Here is a 25,574-nt window from a genome sequence, read left to right as displayed (position 1 = left end):
TCAGTGTGGATCACAGCTTGATACCGAAAACAATTGTTTTCTTCAACAGGAAAATAATTCCGTCCATAAAGGGTTAAATTTGAATATTTTACATTTTGTTTTGCAGTAAAGCGAAGTTTTCTCATGTTAGCTAAAGTATTTATCTTATGCATAGTTAATTTACTGATTAATAAAATGTATAGATTGACAGTCTTAATCAGGTTTTATTGTATGTCCATATTTGGAACAGAAATACACAAGAAAGTAGAATAATATCTAATATCATTTAAAACTACTAAAATGATAATTCGGTTTTATACATACGAAACTATTATTGTCTTTAGATATAGTAAATGTCTATCATTCTGTGAAACTGGTTTAATTTTATTGTTGAAAGTTTGTGAAAGCTAAACAGAATCTTACTTACAAAGAAATATCTAGCACAAGAACAACAGGTTAAATGTAACTATTCTGTGCTGCAGGGTTATTTTGAGCCAATACTGGAATGAGTTAGAAATTTAAGTTGGTTTGGATTTAAATAGAACAAAGAATAATTCAAAGGTTAGTTACCGAAATTTCAAAATAATTATTGAGCAATCTTATTCATTTTAAACCTCAAAACTATGATAAATTCCCAACGCACCCTATATTATCTGGGCTGGGAAGAACATAAAAGTATGTAGCAACTAAAATTTAACCTGTTATTCGCACTAGATACTTGTCTATAAATAATATACTGTTTTATATTGAAAATATATATCCATGGTTTTGTTTTATTAAACATAGAAATTTACATTATTTATTTATTACTGTTGCATTTAAACAATCCTGGAAGTGTGTAACATTAAGATAGGATCTGGTTTAACTCAACTCAAGAAAATATATTCAACTTAGAATCTAAATAATGTTTATTATTCTTATGTAGTAATGTGGCAGTATGCTCAGTACTCAAAATGAGAAAGAAAAATAAATAGAAGAAAAAGGTCGATTAGTAAAATATTCATAAAGGATCAAGTCTTTTTCTGAACTTGGAACTCAATACTGTTATTAATTTATAACGAAACATCATTAAGTAATTCAAAATATGCATTATATATGAAAATGTACTACATAAAATCATCAAGGCAACTATATTTGTAAGGTTAAAAGGATAACTTTGGGTTCCTTGAATTTTTTGTTTGGAACAAGGTGTACTTCACTATTTGATGTTTTAATATTTTAATAATTATTTTCGATATAACAAGAAATTATGTTATATGGAACATATTTAAGTGAAGAAAAATTATTCTTAACTAATCTATATGTGTAAAAATGAAAGTGACTAAGTTTATGAGTTCATACCTCTTGAACCACCCGACCGATCTCAATAAAATTTTCAACATAGATGATGTTTGGGCCTGGGATGATTTTTATCATTTCACTTTGACATACAACGTAGGGGAGAGGAAGGGGGATATATATATATATATATATATATATATATATATATATATATATATATATATATATATATATATATATATATATATATATATATATATATATATATATATCTTAATAACTCTTGAACCACCCTACCGATCTCGATCAAATTTTCAACACAGATGAGTTTTTAACATAGATATTTTTTATCATTTCGCTTTGACGGTGCAATTTAGGGGAGGAGAAAGGGACATATGTGTCGAATCTATAGTTTCTGGGGTCGCTGAGACGAACAGTGACACTACCAATGCCATTTAAATCCAAATTCACTCCTTTATGTCCAAAATGAAAAGTATTCCCCCCGAGCGGAGAACGAGTATTCTGCTAGTAATAGCGTAAATTCTTACACTGTTTCCTGTTAAAAAGGAATGTTACTACTTTTGAAATCTCTTTATTTATTTACCTTTATTTTTATTTTTACTTTAGAATGAGGTGAAAATTTTAACCACTGTCACTATTTTCATTTGCTCGTAATTAATTTTATGCTTCTGTGTGATATTTCTATAATATAGGTAAAGTGATATGAAAATTAGTCACTTATATTCCCTTTTATTTAGCTTTCTTAGCTTTGATATTTTAACGTAACACGAAAGAGAAGTTGTTTTATATAGGTCCTAAGAAAAATTCAGGAAGGAAATGGAGAGAGAACTTGAAAGTATTTAGTTGGATTACGAACAGAACTTACGTAGAATAAATTCTATAGAAAGACGCGGTAAGATACAACTTTGAAGCAGCATATCCTCGTCATGAACAACAATCAAAATTAAAAAAAAAAAAATCATTAAAAGAATTATTAAATTTGACGCAACAATGTGAACTTTCCTGTGCTAAGCCAATATCCGTATATCTTGCTAAGCCAATATCCATTATGATATATGATCAACTAGCTTTGAGAAAACATAATTGATACTTTTATTTTGGCTTGTTAAAAGTATAATAGCAAAACAGCTAGCAGTAAGATTTTGCTTTGCTGTTCCACTGTTCAAAAACCAAAAGAAAGGATAAGTAATGTTCTGTCAAAGCTAGTTCGAAAAATAAGGAAGAAATAATTTATAATATGGTTTATAACAACTTTCGTGATTGAATTTAAATATATATATATATCACTTCTGTAATCCTTTGCCTACATCCACTATCCAACTATGAAGCTATATTTCTTAAAAAATAAAATAAATTTTCTCACATTAAGTCTATTGGTTTCAACTGTTATAGTCGATGATTCTTATGAAAATAAAACCCTATCTCTCTAACTTTGGAATCATATATTCATTATTACTGTAAACCCTATTTTATTACAACCTTCTTGAAATACATTTTTTTGTTATAAAACGATAATGATCTCTCGTTTTCGTATATTGAAAGGTCTCTTGTAATCTTCATTCCAAGTGTCTCTTCACGGAGAAGTTGGGGAACTATTTATTTCATTAGGTATTTTCAGAATTCATGTATGTAAAGTATATATTATATTAATTAAATATTTTGGTAATATTTTACTGCTATTACGAAATCCATCAAGCCACAAGGATTATGATTGCTATATACAAATAGGTCTCTTTACCTTTAAAACTGTGTGCAATGTCCAACTATTTTATACCAAAAATTTAATAGAATGAGTAATACTCACGTTTAGAACGAATCAAGACATTTAGATTTATAACTGAATTTACAAAATAAGATTGTGCATGTACCAAAGAGTCTGGTACCTTGTTAGGTTTAAAATAATTATTCTTGGAATGGCAGCACCGAACATCGAGAGCTAGGTGCAATAAAAGGTTATTTGAAGATAATCTGAAAAGCTCAGAATATTTAACATTATTGGAATCGAAAGAACCAATTTAGCACTCACTTCAGTGCCTGGTGGTATAGAAATATGATAGCTACATGCGAGATTTTAACAAGATTTTAACAACCACAGCTATTCTTCAATCTGAGTTGGGTTTTCGAATAAAATAAAAAGGAAAATAAGAGTAAAAAGAAAAAGTGAAGAATATTACTAAATTACGTATGGAAGCACCGGAAGCAAAGTTGCTTTAGTGTTATATATGTTTATTGAGAGAGGTGGGGGATAGATGTTTGTGCGTCAATCATTTTGTCTGATCATTTCTGATGTATGATTCTGTTAGTAAGACAATTTGCCTCCGTGAAACTTTTCAATTTTCTGGTCCTACACACTCTCACAGTACTTCTAATTTTCTATCTTTTACTTTACCTCTATTAGTATTCTGCAATCACCGCAAAGCGTGGCAGATTTATGAAGAATCCGTAAGAGATGAACATGCATTTATTGCTGTGGCCTGTGATAGTTGGAGGAAATTCAGAAAGGGCATGTGCTCAGGGAAGAATGACACATATATGGGTTTTGCTGCATCTCTTAGGTAAGGTTCTTAATTATTATTTTAGTTAACGTCTTTTAGAGGTAACACTTTACGTATTTTACTGAAGTTAATATCTTTGCAATTTTTACAATGTTAGCAAATGAGATCTTGATTGTAAAAAAAAAATCATGTTTTCATGGTAATATTATGAAATATAATTCATGCGTTTGTTTGCTTGTTAGATGTAACCTCTGAAATTACAGGGTCGATTGATTGGATAATTCTTTCACAATTAGAAAGTATATCACCTCCGTACAATATCTATTTTACTTACAGATCTATCATCACACCTTGAGTCAGAAAGTTAACTAATAAGCAATAGGTAAAGAAAGGTGTGCGAGAAACTTATAACGTACATAATATCGTATGTTTACATTGAAAAGAGAATTATAGACAAGCTGGCAAATTTGTGAGATTGTTATTATAAATTTATACATATATTGTTATTCATTTTCATTAAAGTTCTTTGCTTTAGCGTTTCATTGTCCACACACAACTTTTCACATTGCCAACTGATAACGATATAACTAGTGATTGCCAATTTTAACAGAAAAACATCTACCGGTAAATCTAGTGTTCTCCAAACTACACAGAAAAACATCTGTCATAGGGGCGACTCGAATACTAAAATTCACAATTTCTTTGAAATTAAGTGTTCCTTTTATGAATCATTGAACGTAAAGACATGAAATATGTTATATAGGAGTCATCTTGCTATTGTAATTAATTAATGTAAGGAATTGTAATTACTCTTTGCAAACTGATCGCAACGATTTTTGGAGTTATGACAAATCACGAAATGACGATTTCTTTCGTCACATTAAATATGTATTTGGAAATTCTAGAAGAAAAGGAGGGGGAAGAAGCTTCATGTATATTTTAAACTGGTGAATAATAACGTACAAAATTCGATCCCTTTTGCTTTAAAGAATACACCATTTCTTTCTATGAATTCAGTGTGTAACATACAGGAAGAGAGGCACAAGATATTGCCTGTGGTTACACGTAAAGGCATTTGTTAGTCAGCTATAAACTCTTATATAAGTGACACTGTCATATACAGATCAATGCGGTATCGGTAAAGATTTTAGTTCGTGACTTTCATTAAATATCCAATGCCGTGATTAGAATAAAGGAACAATAGAACTAGAATATGAGAAACAAAATGCAATACATACATGTGGTAATTATTCTTATCGCTCGCATTACACATTGATAGTTGTATTGACACTTTCAATCGTTAATAAATCATCTTCGAAAGTAAAACGAAAAAGATAGAAAATTGAAACCTAAGTTTGATAACACATAGTGATCTCCATATTAGGAAACAGTTTCTAGAGAAAGAGGTGAGGTGATTTTGAGTTTAACGTCCCGTTCAGCAGCGAGGCTATATGAGACGTGGACCTACTGATTAACGTGGAATCCGAACCACATGAGCTCCCGCCGGGAATCGAACCCGGGTCTCCCTTTCTAGAGAAAGAATAAAATACTAGAGGCACAACTCACAAGTACTAAAAGAATATCCGAGATAAAGTTATGTAGGTGTGGAAAAACTAACATGTCTAGCCTGACCTAATAATACTTTAATTTATAAATTTAAATACAAATAAATGTAAAAGAGTTGAATAATTAAGTAAACGAACAAATATTTATGCAAATATTGCTCATACTTTTAATTTCTAAAACTTTCTCATTATGAAGTGTTCTGTATCACTTAAACCTGGTGCTACAATGAATGAAGTACTTAAAGACAGTGGTACATTGTGCAAGAACATGGATTTGAAGGACACACTGATTGTCATTGGTGGGGTCAACGATGTAGCACGAAATGATGGATATAAAGCGGTGCTAAATCTGGAGAAGGGTCTCAATATGGTAGCTAACACTAACGTTTTTTTCCCTGGCATTTCTCATATTCATGACTTAGCAAGTAACTTCTGTTCTAATGTACACTTAAAACAAACAAACAGTAAATCTACAAACAAACTTCTGTTCTAATTGATTTGAAATCTATTGAGAGAATTTCACCATGCACAGACTACATCTAAGCAATAATTACCACAAGTGTCATACCTTTACCATACAGTAGTATTTTGGATTGATAGAAATTCGTATTACCGACCGTTTAGGTAGAAGCCAAAAGTAAAAGATGTCATCTGGTAGGAATGAGTGAGTTGATAAACAACTAAATACAATGTAAATCAGAGAGGAGAAATGCTTCCAGACAATATTATTAGCTTAGCACAACCATCTAGTGCAGTTAGGAGCACACCTTTAATAACCAATACGCAGTACTCTAAGATTATGCTCTGTCAATGTACAAGGGATAAATGATAAATCATTTATTTATTTATTTATTTGCCATCAACACAACAGACATAAGCCCAATTATAGTGTTGGTGTATTACATAATACATTTACAATAGTTTTCTTAAACATAGAGTTCATATTGCAGATGTCAATTTCTTTGTGTTTGATACATATTTTGTTATAAGTAGAACACATTCTCCAAATTGGTGATTTCAATAATACGTTGGTTCTTGTTTTTTTGCAATAAAACAGACCAGAGTTATTAGCACGAGTTTTAAGTGTCGGGACATGAAAATTTAATGTTGATATGAGATCCGTACAATTAAATTCGTTTTGTACTATTTTATGGAGAAAAATCAAATCTGTCACATTTCGCCTTTGCTCAAGTGTAGGGATACAGAAGTTGTCTATTAATGTTAGATAATTTTCATAATATGGATAGATTCCAGTTGTCTTGTACATCAAGTATTTGATAAATTTAGATTGGACCTTTTCCACTTGGTGTCTGTATTGCTGTTGTGATGGGTTCCAAATCACAGCAGCATATTCCAGTTTTGATCGGACATAGGCATAATACATTTTTGTTAGTGTAGTACTATTGTTAAATTCCTTTCCAGTTCTAATTATGAACCCTAACATCTTGAGAGATTCGTTAACTATGTTCTCTATATGGTTATTAAATGTCAGTTTCGTATCAAATATAACTCCAAGATCTTTGACTGAATTTAATCTATTTAGTAAGATCTGATTCATTGAGTAATCAAACTCTATTTGACTTTTGTTTCTGGTAAACTATAAAATGTTACATTTGTTTATGTTTACATTAAGTTTGTTAAGAGAACACCAATTAGCAATATTTTCCATGTCACGTTGTAAATCGAGACAGTCATGGATGGTCTTTATCCTACCGTATATTTTGAGGTCATCAGCAAAAAGCAATTTGTTACTTAATAATATATGATCAGGGAGATCGTTAATGAATAAAAGGAACAATAACGGACCTAGATTAGAGCCCTGGAGCATTCCAGAATATGCAATATAATCAGATGATTTATATTCCTTGTAGATAACAGTTTGTTTACGATTATTTAAATATGATGAAAAGAACTTGATCAAGGGAGAAGAGAAATTATATTCACCTAGCTTATGTAATAGGACCTTGTGATTGACTCTGTCAAATGCTTTTTCAAAATCTATATATATTACATCAACCTGACATCCTACATCTAACGAATTTGCTATAAAGTCTGTGATAAGTGCAAGGTTTGTTGTTGTTGATTTGTGTGGGATAAAGCCATGTTGATAAGGTGAGATTACGGGTTGGATGTGGTCAATTATCCGTCGGTATAAGATTTGTTCAAATATCTTTGCAAAAGTCGGTAAAATTGATATAGGCCGGTAGTTATTTATTTCGTGTTTATCATTGGTTTTTGGTATTGGGCAAACTATAGATGATTTCCATTTATCCGGAAAAACGCATGTTTTTAAAGCGAGATTGAATGCAATCCTTAGCGGATATGTAAACGCATCTATACAACCCTTTATGATACATGGAGGTATTCCATCAGGGCCAACAGCAGTTCTGGGCTTTAATTTTTTGATTGCCATTACTACTTCAGATTGAGTGATTTCCTCAATGGTAAGTGACTCTAGTTTGTTACTTACATAAGTTAATAAATTGTTCGTAGGAACGTCAGTGAAACCTGTATCTGGCACATATACTGACGAGAAATACTGTGCAAAAGCATTGGCTATTTCATCATTATGATAAAGTTCGCGTCCCTCATAATTTAATTTCCCCCCAAGAAGATGCTTAGTCTTATTTTTTATAAAGTTCCACAATTCATTAGCATTGTTATTAATGTTATTTTCAGAATCTTGTATGAACGCTCTGTATGCCAGCTTAATTTCTTTCTTTATTTTCCTACGCAATTCATTGAATTTATTGATATAATTTACTTCTTTATTACATTTGTATTTTTTATGATACGTTGCTTTAGTTTCGATTTTTTTGATAATTTCATGTGTAAACCAGCACGGATAAGCTGTTCTTGAGTTGTTTTTAAGTGGCACGCACTTGTCAAATACACTATAAATAATATAATAGAGATTATCAACTAGGTCATTGGCGTTTTCATATTTCTTTAGGCAGTTCCAGTCAATAGATGAGAATTCAAGATACAACTCTAAGAAATTAGCTTTCCTAAAATTATATCCTGATATATTAGTTTTCTTTTTAATCTTCGCGCTCTGCTGCTGCAACACGTTTATTACTAAGGATGGATGGTGTACATCTTCTGGAATTAGTGGACAATATTCCCTACTGACTTCTATATTCGTTATATTAGAGAGAACCAGATCTAATGTACGATTATTTTCGTTCGTCACATTATTTAATGATTGCAAATTATAATAGGACATAAATTCATATAAATTCTCACATTTAGAAGAGCTTGCTTCAAAATTAAATTCCGTACCGTTTATTTCCGATAAATTGAAATCACCAATCAGGAGAACAGGACAACCTTGAGGACAATTAATTTCAAGTCGAGTAAATAAATCATTATACAATTCAATATTAGATCCTGGTGAGAAATACACAACACAAATATATATATTGTTTTCCCCTCACTGTTTATTTTGGCAATCAAGCAGTCATAATTATCATCACACCTGTCCAATAAGAACATGCAATGTTTACTTAGGGCTGCAATAAGAACACCCCCACCCCTTGTTTTACAGGTTTTGACAGAGTTTCTGTCTTGCCTCAACACAGTATATCTGTTATCAAATAACTCAGCATCATAATGAGATTCGTTAATTTATGTCTCAGTGATTGCAATTAGATGTAATTGTTAGTTAATACACCACAAAAGAAATCACATGTTCGACCACGTAAGCTACGAGCATTTTGATAGAATATTTTTAGAGAGTCTTTATCTATACTTACACTTTCTTGGTCTTCATACATTGTTTTAGATTTTGCATTTGAAAATAAATATTTTCTCTGTGTGTGCGAACACTGGAACATAGAAATGGAAATTCAATACAATATTGTAGACGGTTTTATATTGACAAATAATTATAGTAGAAGCAGGGAACACCGCAGTCAGTGGTTAGAGTGTTGGACTCAAGTTCGCGTGGTACCGGGTTCTACTCCCGGCTAGTGCTTCCCGATGTTCGGCGTTCACCGAGCATCGTGAGGAAAACTGGGGAAGCTTCTTATGCGCCTGTTAGAGACAGGGCGTCGCAGCGCGCTGACTATATGCTCCTTGCTAGGTTGGACGTAATTCAGCCGGTCGCTAGCAGATGGCGCTGGAGCAGGCTTTAGTTACGCCAAGTGATTTAGTTTGGTTAGTTATAGTAGAAGTAAATTTATATTCTGTGGTGTTATCTACTGTATATTAATAATTACGTAAGATACCGTGAACTAGATATATTGTTTCTTAATATTAAACGTGAATTTGAATCAGCTTCTATATTTTAGATCATAATAATAATAATGTTTGTTTATAGATCACCTGATGGTGATCCAAATATTATTTAGAAAAATTGGAGCAGTTATTAACATTTCTTAACAAGTGGTATAAGTACGAGATGGTAATAGAACGTGACGTAAACGCTCATTTTAATATTAATACCGAGAAACGAAGTCTATGTGATTTACTAAATCTACTTAGACAATATCATCTTCAAGTACTTAATAATAAAACAATTAGAAGCATAGTAATTATGCTTAGATGACATATTTACAAATATAAAAGAAGAATATTTAACAAGTAATGTAAATAGGTATCCCTTTTCAGATCATCATCCTGTGTCACTCAATCTAATTAATACTAATATTGGACATCACAAATATAATTTTCCTATCTTCAAAGTAATCACAACTAGACTCAGTACAGATACTAAATTACATAGCTTCATTCAGTTATTATCGTGTATAGGTTGGGATGCACTCATTAAGTACGGCAGTTTAAATGCCAGTAACACATGCATTTTTTTTTTAACTAAGTCTTGAAAGATATTTGAATTGTACTGTATATTCCTAAAACGGTGGTCAGATGTAAATCAACAAAGATAATTCAGTTAAATAATAGGACTTAGTACTCCAGAACTTTCTGCTATGAAAGCTAAAATAATGGAATATTAAAATATATATGTAAGAATAAAACGACTAATCACTCTAGGAATTGAATAGAGTATATACAAATCTGCTATAGATATGGCGAAAGCAAAATATAGTGATAATTGCATCGAAACATCTTGAAATATATGTAAAACTGCTTGGAAGATAACTAACAGGGTAAGCATTATTATTATTATTATTATTATTATTATTATTATTATTATTATTATTATTATTATTATTATTATTATTATTAGTATTATTATTATTATTATTATTATTATTAATAATAATAATGTAGATACTCTACCACCTGGTACACTTAATACTTATTTCCTTATTTCATCGAAAGATGCAGGAAATCGAAAGAAGCAGGGAGTACTAATGTTAATGTGTATCACCAGTGGCGTATTTAGGATTTTGTTTGGGGAGCTGTGAAATTATATTTTTTTTCCTTTTGAGCGCCGACAAATTTTGATGACGTCTTGCATATAACAAATTTATTTCGGGGGGGGGGGGGAATTAAGCACGATAGCCACCCCCTAAATACGCCACTGTGTATCACTATAATAGTCAACGTAGTCCCTTTAATACGCATTTCGTTATTTAACCATGTTGGGCCTGATGACGTCATAGAAGTAGTTAAGAAACTGAAAATACCTGACAGTAAGAATATATTCGATATTTCTAATACCCTTATTAAAACTATCATCAATCACATTACGCAATCCCTTACAATATCCTTTAATAAATATTTTTCTCAAGGTATGTAGTTAAAATTGCTAGTTATTCTCACCTTCAAAAAGGGAGATCTTCGTGTCCGTTTAATTATCGTCCAATACTCCGATTTTTTCTAAAATTATGGAAACTAGTGTAAAAGATGATTTTGAAATACAGTGAAACTTGTATAAAGCGGAAAGCGACGGGTCCAACTTTTGTTTCCGTTTTGGACAGATTTCCGTTTTATACAAATCTGAAAATAAATAACTACAAAAATAAGACAGATGGAAATGGTTTTATAGTTTACCTTTATATTTGCTCTGGAACTCCAAAATGCAGTCTTTCATACTCTGACTCTGCACACACACACACACACACATATTCTGTATTTTTGTGGTTTTCAGGACACACAACACTTAATATTCTCACAGAACTAAAACACTTCAAATGATGTGAACACTTCAAATAAGTGCAAGAAAATCTACTGAAACTCAAGATGCAGTTTAGAAAGTTACACAAACTACTTTTAGTTGCAGTTTATCAACATCATTTTCCCCCCTATGCTTATTCACATTTTTTCCACATTTCTTTCAAGGTAAGGTGTTTTGTTCTTTGTGACAAGACTTTTTTCTAACACTTCCCTGGCAGAATAGAATGGTTCTAGAAGGTCTGAATAATTTGAGTCAGCCGCAAATTCAATGAGGTCTTCAACATAATGAAGAGCTTCTCTTAAATAACCAATTTTAGGTTCTCTGATTTCTTCAACTTCGGTGACATCGTCGTCTTTTTCTTCTTCAGTTTCAAGTCCATGCAAGAGATCCGCAGCCGATTCAATCGTAGAATAAGTTGCTACATCTTGATCACTTGAAATGTAAGTTGTTCCATTATCCGGTTGTCCATTTTGTTTCACAAGAGTTTAACGGCTTCAGCAGTCTTCGTTATTTCTGGTATGTCAGAACTTTCAGAAGAAGAATTTTCAGTAAACCCAGCTTTCATAAAACATTTAGCTATGGTTTCCTTTCTAATTCTTTTAGCAGAAACAGCAACCCAATTTACAGCATCAAATACAGACACCGATTTCACTAACTTGCTTACAGAATTGCTTGATGACATCTTACTTACTAGAGATTCCAATCGCCTGTAGTGACTTTTAAAGGCGAAATTACACCTTGGTGCATAGGTTGTGACATACTTGCAGTATTCGCAGGAAACCAAGCTATAGTAACGTTGGACATTTTTATATGGGGATGGCAAGGGGCATTGTCCAAGAATAACAGAACATGACGATTTACTTTCTTCATCTTCGCATTGAAAGAATTTAACCATTCTTCCACAATGGTACTTGTCATCCAAACACTGTTGTTGTTTCGCCACACAACTGGCAGACATTTAACATTTAAATTTTTAAAGCAACGAGGTTTTGCAGCTTTCCCAATCACAGGAGGGATCATTTCCATTTCTCCTGTCATGTTCACGCATAAAAACACAGTGAGTCTTTCTTTTGACATTTTCCCCCTGTACATTTTTCACCACGCAATGCCAACGACTTGCTCGGAAGTGCCCGAAAGAATAGACCAGTTTCATCACCATTAAAAATGTCTTTTGGTTCATAGTTTTGTGTCAGTTTACGCACCTTGGGGATCCACTCTTCAATTGCTTTCGGATCGACATCTTTTGACTCACCATAAACTTCTCTCCACACAACATTATGTCTAGACTTAAAACTGTCCAACCACCCCGACGATGCTTTAAAATCAACTTTCCCCAAAGATTTGGCAATCGAAAAAGCTTGAGCTTGTAAGATAGGACCAGAAATTGGCAAGTTTTTCGATCTGGCGCTTAGAAACCACTCCCATACCAGTTCGTTTATTTTCTCGTTGGCCGTTACTTTTCCTACCAGCTTCGCGTTGCCATTCCCTTCCATCCAGCACTTCAGAATTTGGTCCTTGTTTTTAAGTGTATCATAAATTTGTGTATCTTTCACCGAAATTTTGTCCTTTTCCTTGGATTCAATGATTTGTACTTTATCATCCAAAGTGAGAGTCACGTGTCTTTTAGCCATTGTGTACGGCTAAAATAAAAACACTATAAAAAACAGCTTGTTTTAACCACAGAAGAAAAAAACATGATACTGAAGATACTGAACACAAACTCAGAACACTGTAGAAATGTACTTGTCTCTCGCTTCATTCCCCCTCTAGTTCTGTTTTTGATGACAACTTTCTGTCATTGTGCTCAAAATGCATTTGCTTGGGGCAAATTTAGTGAACCGTGAACAAGCACCAGCTGTAAATGAAGATTTTCAGATTTTGGAGAGCCGCCAACACAAAGACTTGTGGACTCCAGCATTATTTTAAGACAAGGTGAAATTCACAGGTGGAGCATTGAAAGCGAATGCAGATAGAAAAAATGGTACATGAACAATAACCTGTCAATCATCTGCTTCAGTGCTTCCGAACAGCAAAAGATCGTCATAGGAAAATGAGGTCAAATCTCTAGCGGTATTTTGTGAGGCATTATTTAAAGGCAAGAACTAATGGAGGAGAGTTCACTTGTTCTATTAAGTGGCATTCCATATTGATCTCTTCACCTCCAAATAAGACACGCACAAGAGAGATGAAAGGTAACCTGTTGCAGCCTTCCACTGCGAAAAAGAGATTCCGTTTTATGCAAGCTTCAAAGATTCCCTGGGACTATTTTTGCTTTCCGTTTCCGCGTTACGGAAGATTCCGTTTTACAGAAACTATTTGTAAAGGAATTCCCATAAGAGCTGCCGGGACTTTGAAAAATGTCCGCTATAGACAGATTTCCGTCTTATTCAAGTTCCGGTTTAAGGAAGTTTCACTGTATATGATTCAGCAGAACATACTTTAGAAAGCTTAATTTGGATTTAGGTCTGGGAAATCCACTATTGGTGTAGTGGATTCGCTAACGAATAAAATATATGAAGTGTTTGAAAACAAAGGCTTTGTTCTAGCGATATTCTGCAATTTAAGTAAAGCATTTGCTTGTGTAATCTTAGGTGAAAAATTAGCTTATTACGGTTTCCATGGCATTAGCTTGTTACGATCTGAACTTATAAAATCCTATTTAGAAGAGTGGACATAAGGTGTTGGTGTTAGCAATATGCATTCAAACATCCTGGAAGTAAACTATGAGGTACCATAGTGTTCTGTTTAGGATCCTTTACTTTTTCTGATAATGATAAATGATTCACCTCTAAATGTCAATACTATTACAATTCTATATGTAGATGTCGTCTCCCTTAGCTTAACATAACGACGGTAGTAAATTTATATATTTAACACGTGCTACTTTACACCAAGCAAAATATCACAAATATGACACTTAGGGAGAGGTACTAGACGGTGTAAGAAAATTAATGTACCCTTTAGTAGATTATCTAGTCAAAAACTGTTAATTATAGGGTCGAAGCTGTTTAATAAGCTAACAGCAATCATACAGTAGTTGACAATAAATTGTATGGTTGATTAATAGCGAACTCATTTTATTCGATTACAGGAGTTTATTGAATGTAAGGAAACTATGTCGTAATCTACAGTATGTTATCTTATTTAAATTATTATGATATTTACTATATTTTGGTCATTACATTAACCATTACTTTTATATTATGAGTGATCATTACCTCAACACTATATATATAGTGGCCCAAAAGTAGGTATATCCCGTACTGATCAGCTCACTGTATTTTATATAATTTGTTATTGTTATAAAACAGGTAGATTTAGTTTCTTTATTATTTGTTCTTAACGCCTTTTTACTTAAGCCCAGAGCAAAGAAATCCATAAACTAGAATGTTATACTTGATCAATGCAGGGGTATATACCTACTTTTGAATCACCCTATATTGGACATTATCTTTTGCTTGTAAAGCTTAATGACAATAACATATTCTCTTCTATTTTAAAACTAAATTAAACCTACATCAAAATACTTGCATGTTTTGGAAATAGCTGCTTTTTTTAAATTTTGGGAAGGAAGCACTGATTCTTTTTAGGGCAGTTACACAAGGAAATTTTAATGGTATAAAATTAAAATATTAGAATTAAATCGAAAATATGTAAAAACACACGAGGTTTAGGTGTCTTATTAAAAAGAGAAAAATGTTTAAAAGTTCCTTCATAAGCTTAAATTAGCCATAAGCTCTTGTTTATAAAAAAATCAACATCACATTCAGTTTGATCATCATTGTTGATCTAAGTTTCTTAGTAACATTGTAATGAGGAACTATTTTATATACTTGTATATTTAATTTGGCTAAAGTTTCTGGCAACTTCTGGCTTGACAATTATACATGTCAAAATCTTCATAATTGTGCATCGATTTATTTATGGTGAAACTGATGAATTCCCCTTAAAGGATTCACACTAGAAAATATGGTTAATTAACATATAAAGAAAAAAATACCGATGATCCGAATGGAAAACATGTACACCTATAAAAGAGCATGAGTCATTGAAAATGTTTTGCCAATAGCAGGTCCAGAAACGAAAATATATAACTTTATAATGAAACTTACCTGTCGTAAAAGGATTTGCTCAGGATTATAATACTCGAAGAGATGAAATCTAATGGTATTACCGAATTTGCATCAGAAGAGACTGGAGGAAATTAAGACAGAGAAAAGATTAAGAATTTCTAACCCAGAGATGATAGAGATAAAGGCGATGAGACGAGATTATCGCCACCCGACTCTGAAATTTCATGTTGATGTTCAAAGTATGCCAAAAGTCTTTTTTTCACAACAGCTTAAGTAGTCAAATTAGATTCGACTATTTATTAATAGAAGAATGCTTAAAAGAGCAATTTTTGTATATAGTGGAAGATGGGCTAATAAGAGACACTCGGGATAATAAGAGACAAAAGTAATTTAAAACGATAACAGTTTTCAAGTCACATTTCTGATTCTTTGTGTAAATATACTTTATTACTGAGCAACACAATAGAAAATTATTTTATTTCTTCCAATGTACAGGAAGATTGGGGGAAAATATTTAACATTTCAGTTGATGTCTCTCATTACTCCCTATGAGGTAATAAGAGACGCTGCCCAGATTTCTTTCATGCTGTACCTTGTTATTCAACTGGGGTTACAGGAGATATGCCTAAGGTATATTCTATTACCCTATCTTTTTACCTGTTTTTATTCTTGCTACTTTTCTGTCAATTGAAATGTGAAAATTAAGGTTAGTGAAAGTCATGCTTGAAAGTTGAATGTTTTTAATTACAAACTATACAAATCACAGACTTTCATAATTTGTGAAGTTTTTCACTCATTCTGAACATTTTGGAATGACAAAATTATACATTATAGCCATATAAAACCCTTTTTTATTAAAAAGGTAGGGCCTACATCGTAAAACAACTCTTTATGCTACCGTGACTTCTTACACAATAGGCTATACATTGTTAAATAGACTATATCAAAATGAAAAATAGCCTGCGTGAATACTTTTAACAATAATGGAATGAAACTTTAAGCTCTACAACAGAAAATAGGCCTTGACCGAAACATTTTAAACCAAACATTCTCTCTTTTTAATAGAATAAAGCCTCTTAATATTTACAAGTTCTGTTCTTTTAGCAATGAACGGATCATTTCCTAATAAAATGGCAGGATCATAAAAGATAAACACTTTATTCAGTTTCTGAATATCATCATGAGGAGGCCAGTGGAATTTTAATCTTCAGTTAGTGAACCTGGAAAGACCAAACGACTGTCTCTTTTTACCCCGACAAAACAAAAAAAGTGGACTAATAAGAGACACGCATTTTCTGGTGAGCTCATTTATCAGAGAAAAACTGGAACAATTCTACTTTAAAGTATCACTAATGCTGTACAAATTTATGCAACCATTTTTTTTTTTAATATTTATAACTAAGTTGTAGAAAAAAATCATCACGAAAAAGACTGATTTTAGGTACCTAAAGATTTTGGTAGACACTTTTTGAAAGGCAGAAAAGAAGGTAAAGAAGTTGCCTAAAACCAACGAACTTTTTTTTAGGGATGTACACAGAAGAATACTGTAAGCTGTGGAATTTTTTTCGGTTTTTCTGACGATAAACAAAACTACCAAACATTTTGTCCCTTATTACTCCTGTCTCTTATTATCCCATCTTCCCCTAATAAATAAATACTATAGATGGACAGATTGTTCAATTAAACACCAGACTGAAGGGGTGATTAGTTGATTATTGATTGGATTTCTTTTTAACACGAGGCCATGTAAAACGGATCTTACTGCTTAAAATGATATCTATACTATGTAAATCAGGTTGTTAATCATACGCAAAGAACATACATTATATTTAATAGAAGTAGCTAACATTTGATTTTGAACTTCTGATGACGTGGATTGTGCTTCATCGAAAATTGCAGCTTAAACAGTCGAAATTGTCAGTGGAATAACAGAACTGAAACACGGAAAGGATTAGTTACTTCCGCTAATGCTAGGGATTTTATCTGAGGATGAGTATTCCCATATGAATCAAATCCAAGACCACGCGAACAGAAAGCGCGTGCTTTACCTACTTGATCACAAAGGATGACTAGTGACTAGGAAGAGAACATGACTTTACTAAGAAGGAATGTTTCTCAACTCTAAACTGAGTTTTTAGAGATCTGAAAGCAGATTTAAATAGCACCTCTGAAGATATAACATATTCCGAAGTTGTAACTGCTAACGCACATCATATAAGTAATGAAGTTATGGCCAATAAAGACTCGAGAAACGTGAAGCCAGACAATGGTAATATTTTAAGATAAATGCAAATATCTTCAAATGTACTTAAGAAATTTTTGATAGTATTATATATACTATAGAGGGTTTCCACAAGCGGGTATCATCAATGCCATAAGTAATGCAGTGTTCTAACTCAGTATGAATTTCATTTTCAAATGGCATAATGTCAAGTTATCACTTACGCAGTATGATTGAATAATGATAAAAAAATGTATGTCTAATATGTAACAGACATGTGGAAAGTTTCAGAATAATTTGAGAAGACTTATTGCTCCGGCCTTTAACCATAGATTGCAAAATATATTAGAAAACATGATGGTTTCTGATTAAAGTAGTTCGAAAGAGGACTATCTTAGCTTCAAGTTCAAAAATATATAAACTGACTAAACAGTGTCATCAAAATATAAAATGATGTTTCAGTATGTTTATAAAAAGTATTCCGAACTGAATAGTCTCCAATCTAATACGTTTATCTTGCCAGTATATTTGAATCATACAAATCAAAGAACATCACAGTGAATTAAACAAAATAATCATCCAAGGACCAGAGCAGGAAGACAGAATGACGTGAAAATTACTAATATCAGTTCCATTTTCCAGAACTCAACATAGTCAAGTAGTTTACGCACTGAACTTTCCCAATTTACCATTTTTAAAGACTTCCAAATTATGCTATGCATAACTGTCGGAAGTCTTACACAACGCCTTTTGTACGTCCATCCGTTCGTCCGTCTGTCAACGAGTTTCAGAGCAAAAAATGCTAACAATAAGAGATCGAGATGTGGTTTCTCGCAAGTTATTCCGTATCTGAAGAATAGGTTTAATCTCCTCCATTAACTCTCTATTCAAACCAAAAATGGTTCAAGTTAATTTCCGGTTTCAAAGTTTTTCCCAATAGAACGAAAACGGTAATATATATAGAGAAGCGGTTTTATGCAAACAAATGATTGGATATCTCAAGGCAACGTACGACTATTCTGGCTATTCTGAATACTCTACCAAAACTGGAAGTGGTTGAAATTTACTACTACTTCCGGTATCAATACTGATTTTCATAGAGCAAAAACTGTAAGAGATATCGATATGCAAGTTTTGCAAATCGATTCAGTTTCTCAAAAGTGGATTCTATCTCATCTCTTAACCATCTATTTAATCTGGAAATGGTTCAAGTGAACACTTTCCGGTATCAACCTTTATCGCCATATATCAAAAACAGCCAGCGTCGGAGAAACAGGTTCTACCTTTGATCTTATTAATCTATTTCAACCAATAGTTATAGATATGTTACTTCAAGATTCAGTTTTGAATTCCCATAGTTAGGAAGTTTACTCTAGTTTCACACTGTGAAACGCAACTCACCTGTTATTGTGTTGGTAACAGTGCATATTATTTTTTGAACAATGTCACTTAACAGTTACAAAATGTTATTATACGACCACAGATATACTAAGAAACTTTAATGAACCTAGCAAAGATCATAAAAATCTAGTATTCATTGATTGGCTGATACTTATAAGCCAAGCATGGACCAGAACAAATAATAAATTTAATTATTCTGTATTCATAATGCTTACATATGGATATCCCCTTTCTTAAGATGTTTGTTTGTTGGATAATATGATTATTCTCCCTCCCTGTCATGGAATTTACATACTTTCTGAAGTTTTAGAATTACACGAAGCAAAAATAGGGCAATATATGTCTTCAAAATCTGTAGAAATTGAATACATTAATAGCGAATTATCGACATTATTTTTAAAAGAAATTTGGACAAAATAAATAGCATCGTGACTCATCCTGTTGCACGAGGTATTATTGCAAACAAGAAAATATGTAATGTTACAATTTTACAAATAGATTTCCCCTTGGACAAACATTTTACTTTAATTATATAATATTTTTAGTATTCAAAATACTTTCAATGATGTTTAACTTACAATTCTAGTGACTAATCCTCCACTTCTGATATGTATATGGTCTTTGAGAAAGAATAGTTGGTGCATGTATTTTGGTGTGCATGGCATTAGGTTTAATTTCTATGATGATATAGAAATTCTAATGTTTACTCGGCATCGGAGACGATTGGGGAGCTTCTTGAATTGAGAGGTTGGGTATTCGGATTTCAAAACCCAGAAATAACGGAAATAAGAGGTGGTGTGCTGAGTAAACGACATCCAACAAATACCTGTTTATCTTATTACAGCCTTTCATGAGCCCTAACGCTAGGGAGCTTTCGCTTTTTAGGTTTTCTACTAATTAACTTGGTAATTGAGTTAATTATTAAGAAATTATAATGATTTGTTTTCTATTAATTATTTTTTCTCTTTCTTTCCAGCGCCAGGGGTAAATATTATTTGAAGACGTTCAGACATATAGATTTCATTATTAAATAAGAGTTTATTCTGATGATTTACCAAATATATTCATTTACGCTTTAAAAACTGTAAACAATGATATGTGTTACGGTACCCATAAAAAAGGTTCCTTATCTAAGAAAATGTGCTAGTCTTTTTAACTGAACCTTTTAATACAATATATGTTTGTAAAATATGTAAATGATACAAGTATATTTATATAAACAAGGTTAAGTATTATTATGAGAGAATATGAGAGAATATTCCCTTACTTTGTTACAGTAAAAAATGCATAAAAGACAAAGCGTAAAAATATTTTTTGAACTAAGATTTTATAAATCAGTAAAAAAAAATGCCGTCTTTTTCACAGCAATTGTCATGTTATCCAATATGTTGCAATTATAAATTTAGAGTCTCGTTAAGAGAAATTATTTTAGTTATTCTTAGGATTAATCATTCGTGCTAACAAAATTTGTCTTGACGTCTTGCATAATATTAATGGGTAATTAATTAAAGATTCATCAAGCGTATTTAATAAATGTTAGAGAAGCAGACGGTAAAAGTGCAATTGTATCGAACTATTAATTCAGACGTTGATAGTTTTAAATTAATTTGGAAATCGCGAGTAAATTATATTGACACATGGATAACAAACTTAAGACAATTTTAATTAGTTAATCTCTCTTTATTTCACTGAAAACATTAACAACTATTACAGTTAATAAAACTGACAAGAAAACGTCCAAGTTTTGAATGATGAATTTTGTATTTTGTAGCTAGTTAAAATGCTAATTCATCATAGCTAAAAAATACAAAAAAATGCTTATTCATCATAGTTAAAAAATACAAAGTTAGAAAGTACAGATTTTATAGTTATCAGTATGGATTTCGTACATTTAAGAATTTATAGCTAAATAGAACTTAGTTATAAGAGATGTTTACAGCAGTGAAAATACCGTAGACGATGTATCAGCCCTTCAATGTTTCGTAAGAAATGCGTTGAAATTGTATTTTGAAAAATTGAAAACATTTTCTTCTGTACTAATCTTTAAACAATGATCTTTTAACAATTGTTTTCATCGCTCAATATATGTTTGGTTAAGTTTTGATATTTTTAAAAAAAAGTTTCACAAATGTTATTGGAACTTGCGTAAAATGCTCAACTAAACTGACTTCAATGTGAATTTTAATTTGTTTTATATTACGAAACTTTTATAGTACTTCCAAAATTTTAAAGTAAATATTCTTGAAAATTTTATAGCTAGGGAAACTATGTTAATATTCATGTTAAAATTTTCGTCATTTCCATGGTATTACTCTTGGAAGTATTATTGCTTCATGTAAACTAAACCATCCAACTTTTATTTTTACAAAACTGTATGTTTTAATACTCTCATATACAGAAAAATTATAAATTTTTAGTGACCTAAGATATGTTGATATTCTAACAGCCCCATTGATAATTATTCATATAAAAATTAGTATAATATAATGTGTGACAGTTACTGTATATACGTATATATATGTAAAATAATACAGAATATTTCTAATTTACAAATTTATTAATACGAAATACGCATCATTCATCCATTCATTCTTTAGTACTTTCTTTTATACTGTAAAAGCTTTGACGTTTATTTAACTAAACCACTGAACTATTATTTTTGTTATTTTTAATTGTTTTCAATTAGATATTATCAATTCAATTTTTCGCACTACTTGTGAAGACATTTTAGACATTTTACTGAAGAATTAAATATAATAAATATGAATAAACATATTTTAAATACAAAACGTGATCTTGGATCTAAGACATGTTCAAAATTTTGCATTTTCAGAAAGATTTATTAATCTTTCTGAAGATGCTAAATAATGTTTATCTTTTGTTATAAAAGTTGTTGAATGTAGTTGCTGAATTGAAACATTAAAGATATATTTTTTTTTTATAATGAGAGTATGCATAATATTGATTTCTAAACAGGCTCTAAACATTTCACAATTATACTTTAATTGGAACCAAAAGCAACTGGTAAAGAACTTCCATTTCATTTTTAATAGATGATAACTTGGATAACTTGAACTAATTTAGCAGCAGCACTTATTTCTGTTTAATTCTTCACCATGTAAACGTATTACATTCTTCTACGTATAAGTATGCCAAATCAAAAATAACTGAGAGTTTGTCACAGAAGAAAAAAATACTTTTATTTAAAAATAATTATATTTAAGAATGTTTCTCATTCTGTATTGCCAAAGTTAATCATTTGCCATATTATTTTACCATTATCAAAATAATATGTATTTGTATTATGAGTGTATTTTAAGTGTTATTGATTGTTATGTTAGTATATTTTATGTCAATATTTTTATTACATCTTCTACCTCGTTTGTGAACCTTGTAGCTTTACGAAGAAAGTTTTTGCAATAAATACTTTAAAGTTAATTTAAACAGTAGCTTTTATTTTAAATTTTTCGTACTACTTGTAAAGACATTTTAGACATTTCTTAACAACTCAACATTTGTGCAGTGTCTTTAGTTATTAATAAGTTCTAATTAGTATTCTTTGATGAAAATTTATTACCACCACTATAATTGATCATTAGAAATACAGTTATTCAGTATCGTACTACAACGGTCAAAAGGCAGGGATGGAAAATGAACCGGTTCTTATAAAAACGCTCCGGACAGGTTCTTATCTTTAGCACGGGTTCTTGATGCCCGAACCGGTTCAAAAGCGGGACAAAACCGGTTCTTTTTCCATCCCTGTCAAGGAAATAATTCAAAGAATTTTGTGTTTTGGCCCCTTTCAATAACAAGTAAGTAACCACAGAATTTATAAATAAAAGGAAAGAACTTTGTCATTCTCTACAATGCCGCCGAAGTGAAGCAATAAATTTGATTCATAGACAGTACAATAGTATGTATCCTACCATCTTCATTTCCGGAAATTAATTTAACTCTGAATTAAAATGCGGATAGTATTTTAATCGCACTAATATGGCTTGTCATTAAATTCACGTGACGGACTATTTGAATGTATCGAAAAATAGATAACCATAAAACTATGTTCCGTATGGAAACTTACTTCTGCTTTCATTACAAAATATACATAAAAATATTTGAAAACAACTTTCCGGTATGTTGATCTACACAGTACTTAAAATAGTTTAAAAGTAGGTATCGATACGGATAAAGTGGGAGCTTCTAATAGACAGCAAGTACTGAAGAGATTATTGGAAATAATAATGATGTTACGTTTATTATACGAAAACATTACTTGAATTAGACAGACAGTAGTAGACTCTTTACAACACACAGTATTGATGTATACATATAACATATATATATATATATATATATATATATATATATATATATATATATATATATATATATATATATATATATCAGTAGAGTAAAATTACTGTAAATACATAATAATATTCTTCCGTAGATGAATATCTTAACCAGTGTTGCTATTTAATCGATTCGCACCGGTTCGCTAAAACCGTTTGTTAAAATATTTCTAATTCGCAGAACCATTTGTTATACCCAAACATAACAGTAAAATTTATCCAGTTATATCCAGATACAGTAAATTTTAGTTTAACTATCTTTGTTTTTAGGAATTCTTACAGCTACAAGGTTAAACATATGGTATCTCAGAACAAGGTATAAGTGTTTATTTTAGTGATGAGCAAATGCAAGTCCAAGACCAAGACCCGGGTTTTCTTGGTCTTGGTCTTGGTCTTGCACATCCAATCTTGATCTTGGTCTTTCACTGGAAATCTTGGTCTTGGTCTTGCACACCCAGTCTTGGTCTTGGTGTTGGTCTTGCTTGCAAGAATCTTGCAAGTCTTGCTTTTACGAAATCTTATGCTTTTCATAGATAAATTTTACTCTGGATATAAGGAATAATAAATTCTACAATGTTCCAATAGTAACGGAAATACAATGTATGTTTCTAAATGTAATATAGAGTACCCGGGTAAGTATGATGATAGTGTACAACATAGGCGATGACCTTTATTTTTTTTTCAACGAGTGCCCACGCTTAATTACTTACAAGGTAAATCACAACGTTTGGTAATCTTTTTATTTTGTTAACAGATCCAATACTCCACTAGTTACCAAACTGAGGAAGCATGAAAGAAAATCAAGATGGCACAATTTCTGAAATACCATGAATTGCAAAATTATGTTTACACTCTAAAGGCGTCAGATTTTTTTCTTTTCAACTACGATTACCTAATCTTTGTATTGAACAAACTTCCAATTAAATATTGAGATGTTGTATTACTAATTCCAATATGTACTCTATGGAGCAGAAATATGGACATTACGCAAAGGCGATGAAAAAATTGGATGGTTTCGAAACGTGGCCAGGGAAGAAAAAGGAGAGAATTAGCTAGGTTGAATGGAAAACGAATGAGCTGTTAGAGATAGTAGTAGTACGAAGAAGAATTTTAGATGTAATTAAAAAGAGAAAGAGGAATTGGTTGGGACTGTATTATGAGGGACGAGCTAGAGGGTATGGTGGAAGGAAAGAGAGGGAGGGGCGAAGGACACTGCAGTTAAAGGAAGGTATTAAAACAGACAACTGCTACGTAAAGACGAAGAGATTAGCTGAGGACCACCGTACATCGAAACTTGTCAGTTGCAGTAGGTGACCTGCCAATAATGGCAGAATAGCTATAGTGATGATATGTTTAGCAATATTGACCAAAAAGAGAGAGAAAAATATGGTAATAATGATTATAATCAAATATTTTAGAAAAATTTGAATGAAAACTGAAAATGACTCAACTGTCTATGTCTTTTGTGTAAACTCAATAATATATAAATACTTTTGACCTATATTAGAAATAAAAAATAACGGATTCAAACTCCAAGTTATTTGAAATTTTTCTTAATTACAAATTCACTCTTACTTGTGAATATTAATTACACTGTTCAACAACAAAAATGTAAATTGAACAAAATCAGCTAATTCTTATTGATTTTGTGGTGCTGATCACGTATTTGAACGTTATTTTCGAATATTAGCTCTACTTTTCGTTTTACAGGCATGTCTAATAATAACGCTTTAAAAATAAATATATTCGCTTCGTTTGGGGTAAAATGTTACACTGATCCGGCAATACTGGAGAAACTATATGAACGCTTGGTTTCATCGTGTTCCTTATCTCAGTAGTGTTCTGCTATTGTTAGAAAAGACAGGTTTAGTGCAGTTATCAGCGTTTTGGGTGTGACGTTTGTGTATTGCAGGACATAAAAATACAACTACAAGTACGCAAAAATACTGGTATTTCGAATGTATATTTTTAAATAGTTGTCGGAACTATTTCAAGTGACATTTTGAGGATTTCAATAAACAAAAATGCCGCGAAATTGTGTAAACAGTGCGGATAGCTTCTGCTACGTGTGTGGGGAAGTGACATTTTTCTCACAAAAGCA

At 31.6% G+C, this 25,574-nt stretch overlaps 1 protein-coding gene across 2 annotated transcripts in view; it reads left to right on the top strand.

Moving 5' to 3' along the window:
* The window catches only part of LOC145686184 (pancreatic lipase-related protein 2-like), an 85,170-nt gene extending 62,322 nt beyond the window's left edge, over nucleotides 1-22,848 (top strand). The window contains exons 6-7 of one of the 2 annotated variants that reach the window (XM_081759208.1): nucleotides 3,680-3,836; nucleotides 20,098-22,848. In XM_081759208.1, coding sequence (XP_081615334.1) covers nucleotides 3,680-3,836; nucleotides 20,098-20,155 — 215 coding nt within the window. In that variant the 3' untranslated portion in view covers nucleotides 20,156-22,848. The remainder of the gene's footprint in view (nucleotides 1-3,679; nucleotides 3,837-20,097) is intronic. The other variant, XM_081759207.1, reaches the window with a different exon arrangement.
* Nucleotides 22,849-25,574: the final 2,726 nt, after the last annotated feature.

The sequence above is a fragment of the Thermobia domestica genome, chromosome 5, assembly GCF_964235325.1.
Source record: "Thermobia domestica chromosome 5, izTheDome1.hap1.1, whole genome shotgun sequence".
Taxonomy (NCBI): domain Eukaryota; kingdom Metazoa; phylum Arthropoda; class Insecta; order Zygentoma; family Lepismatidae; genus Thermobia; species Thermobia domestica.
Note: the sequence above shows the minus strand (reverse complement) of the source record. Positions and strands in the feature narration are given on the sequence as shown.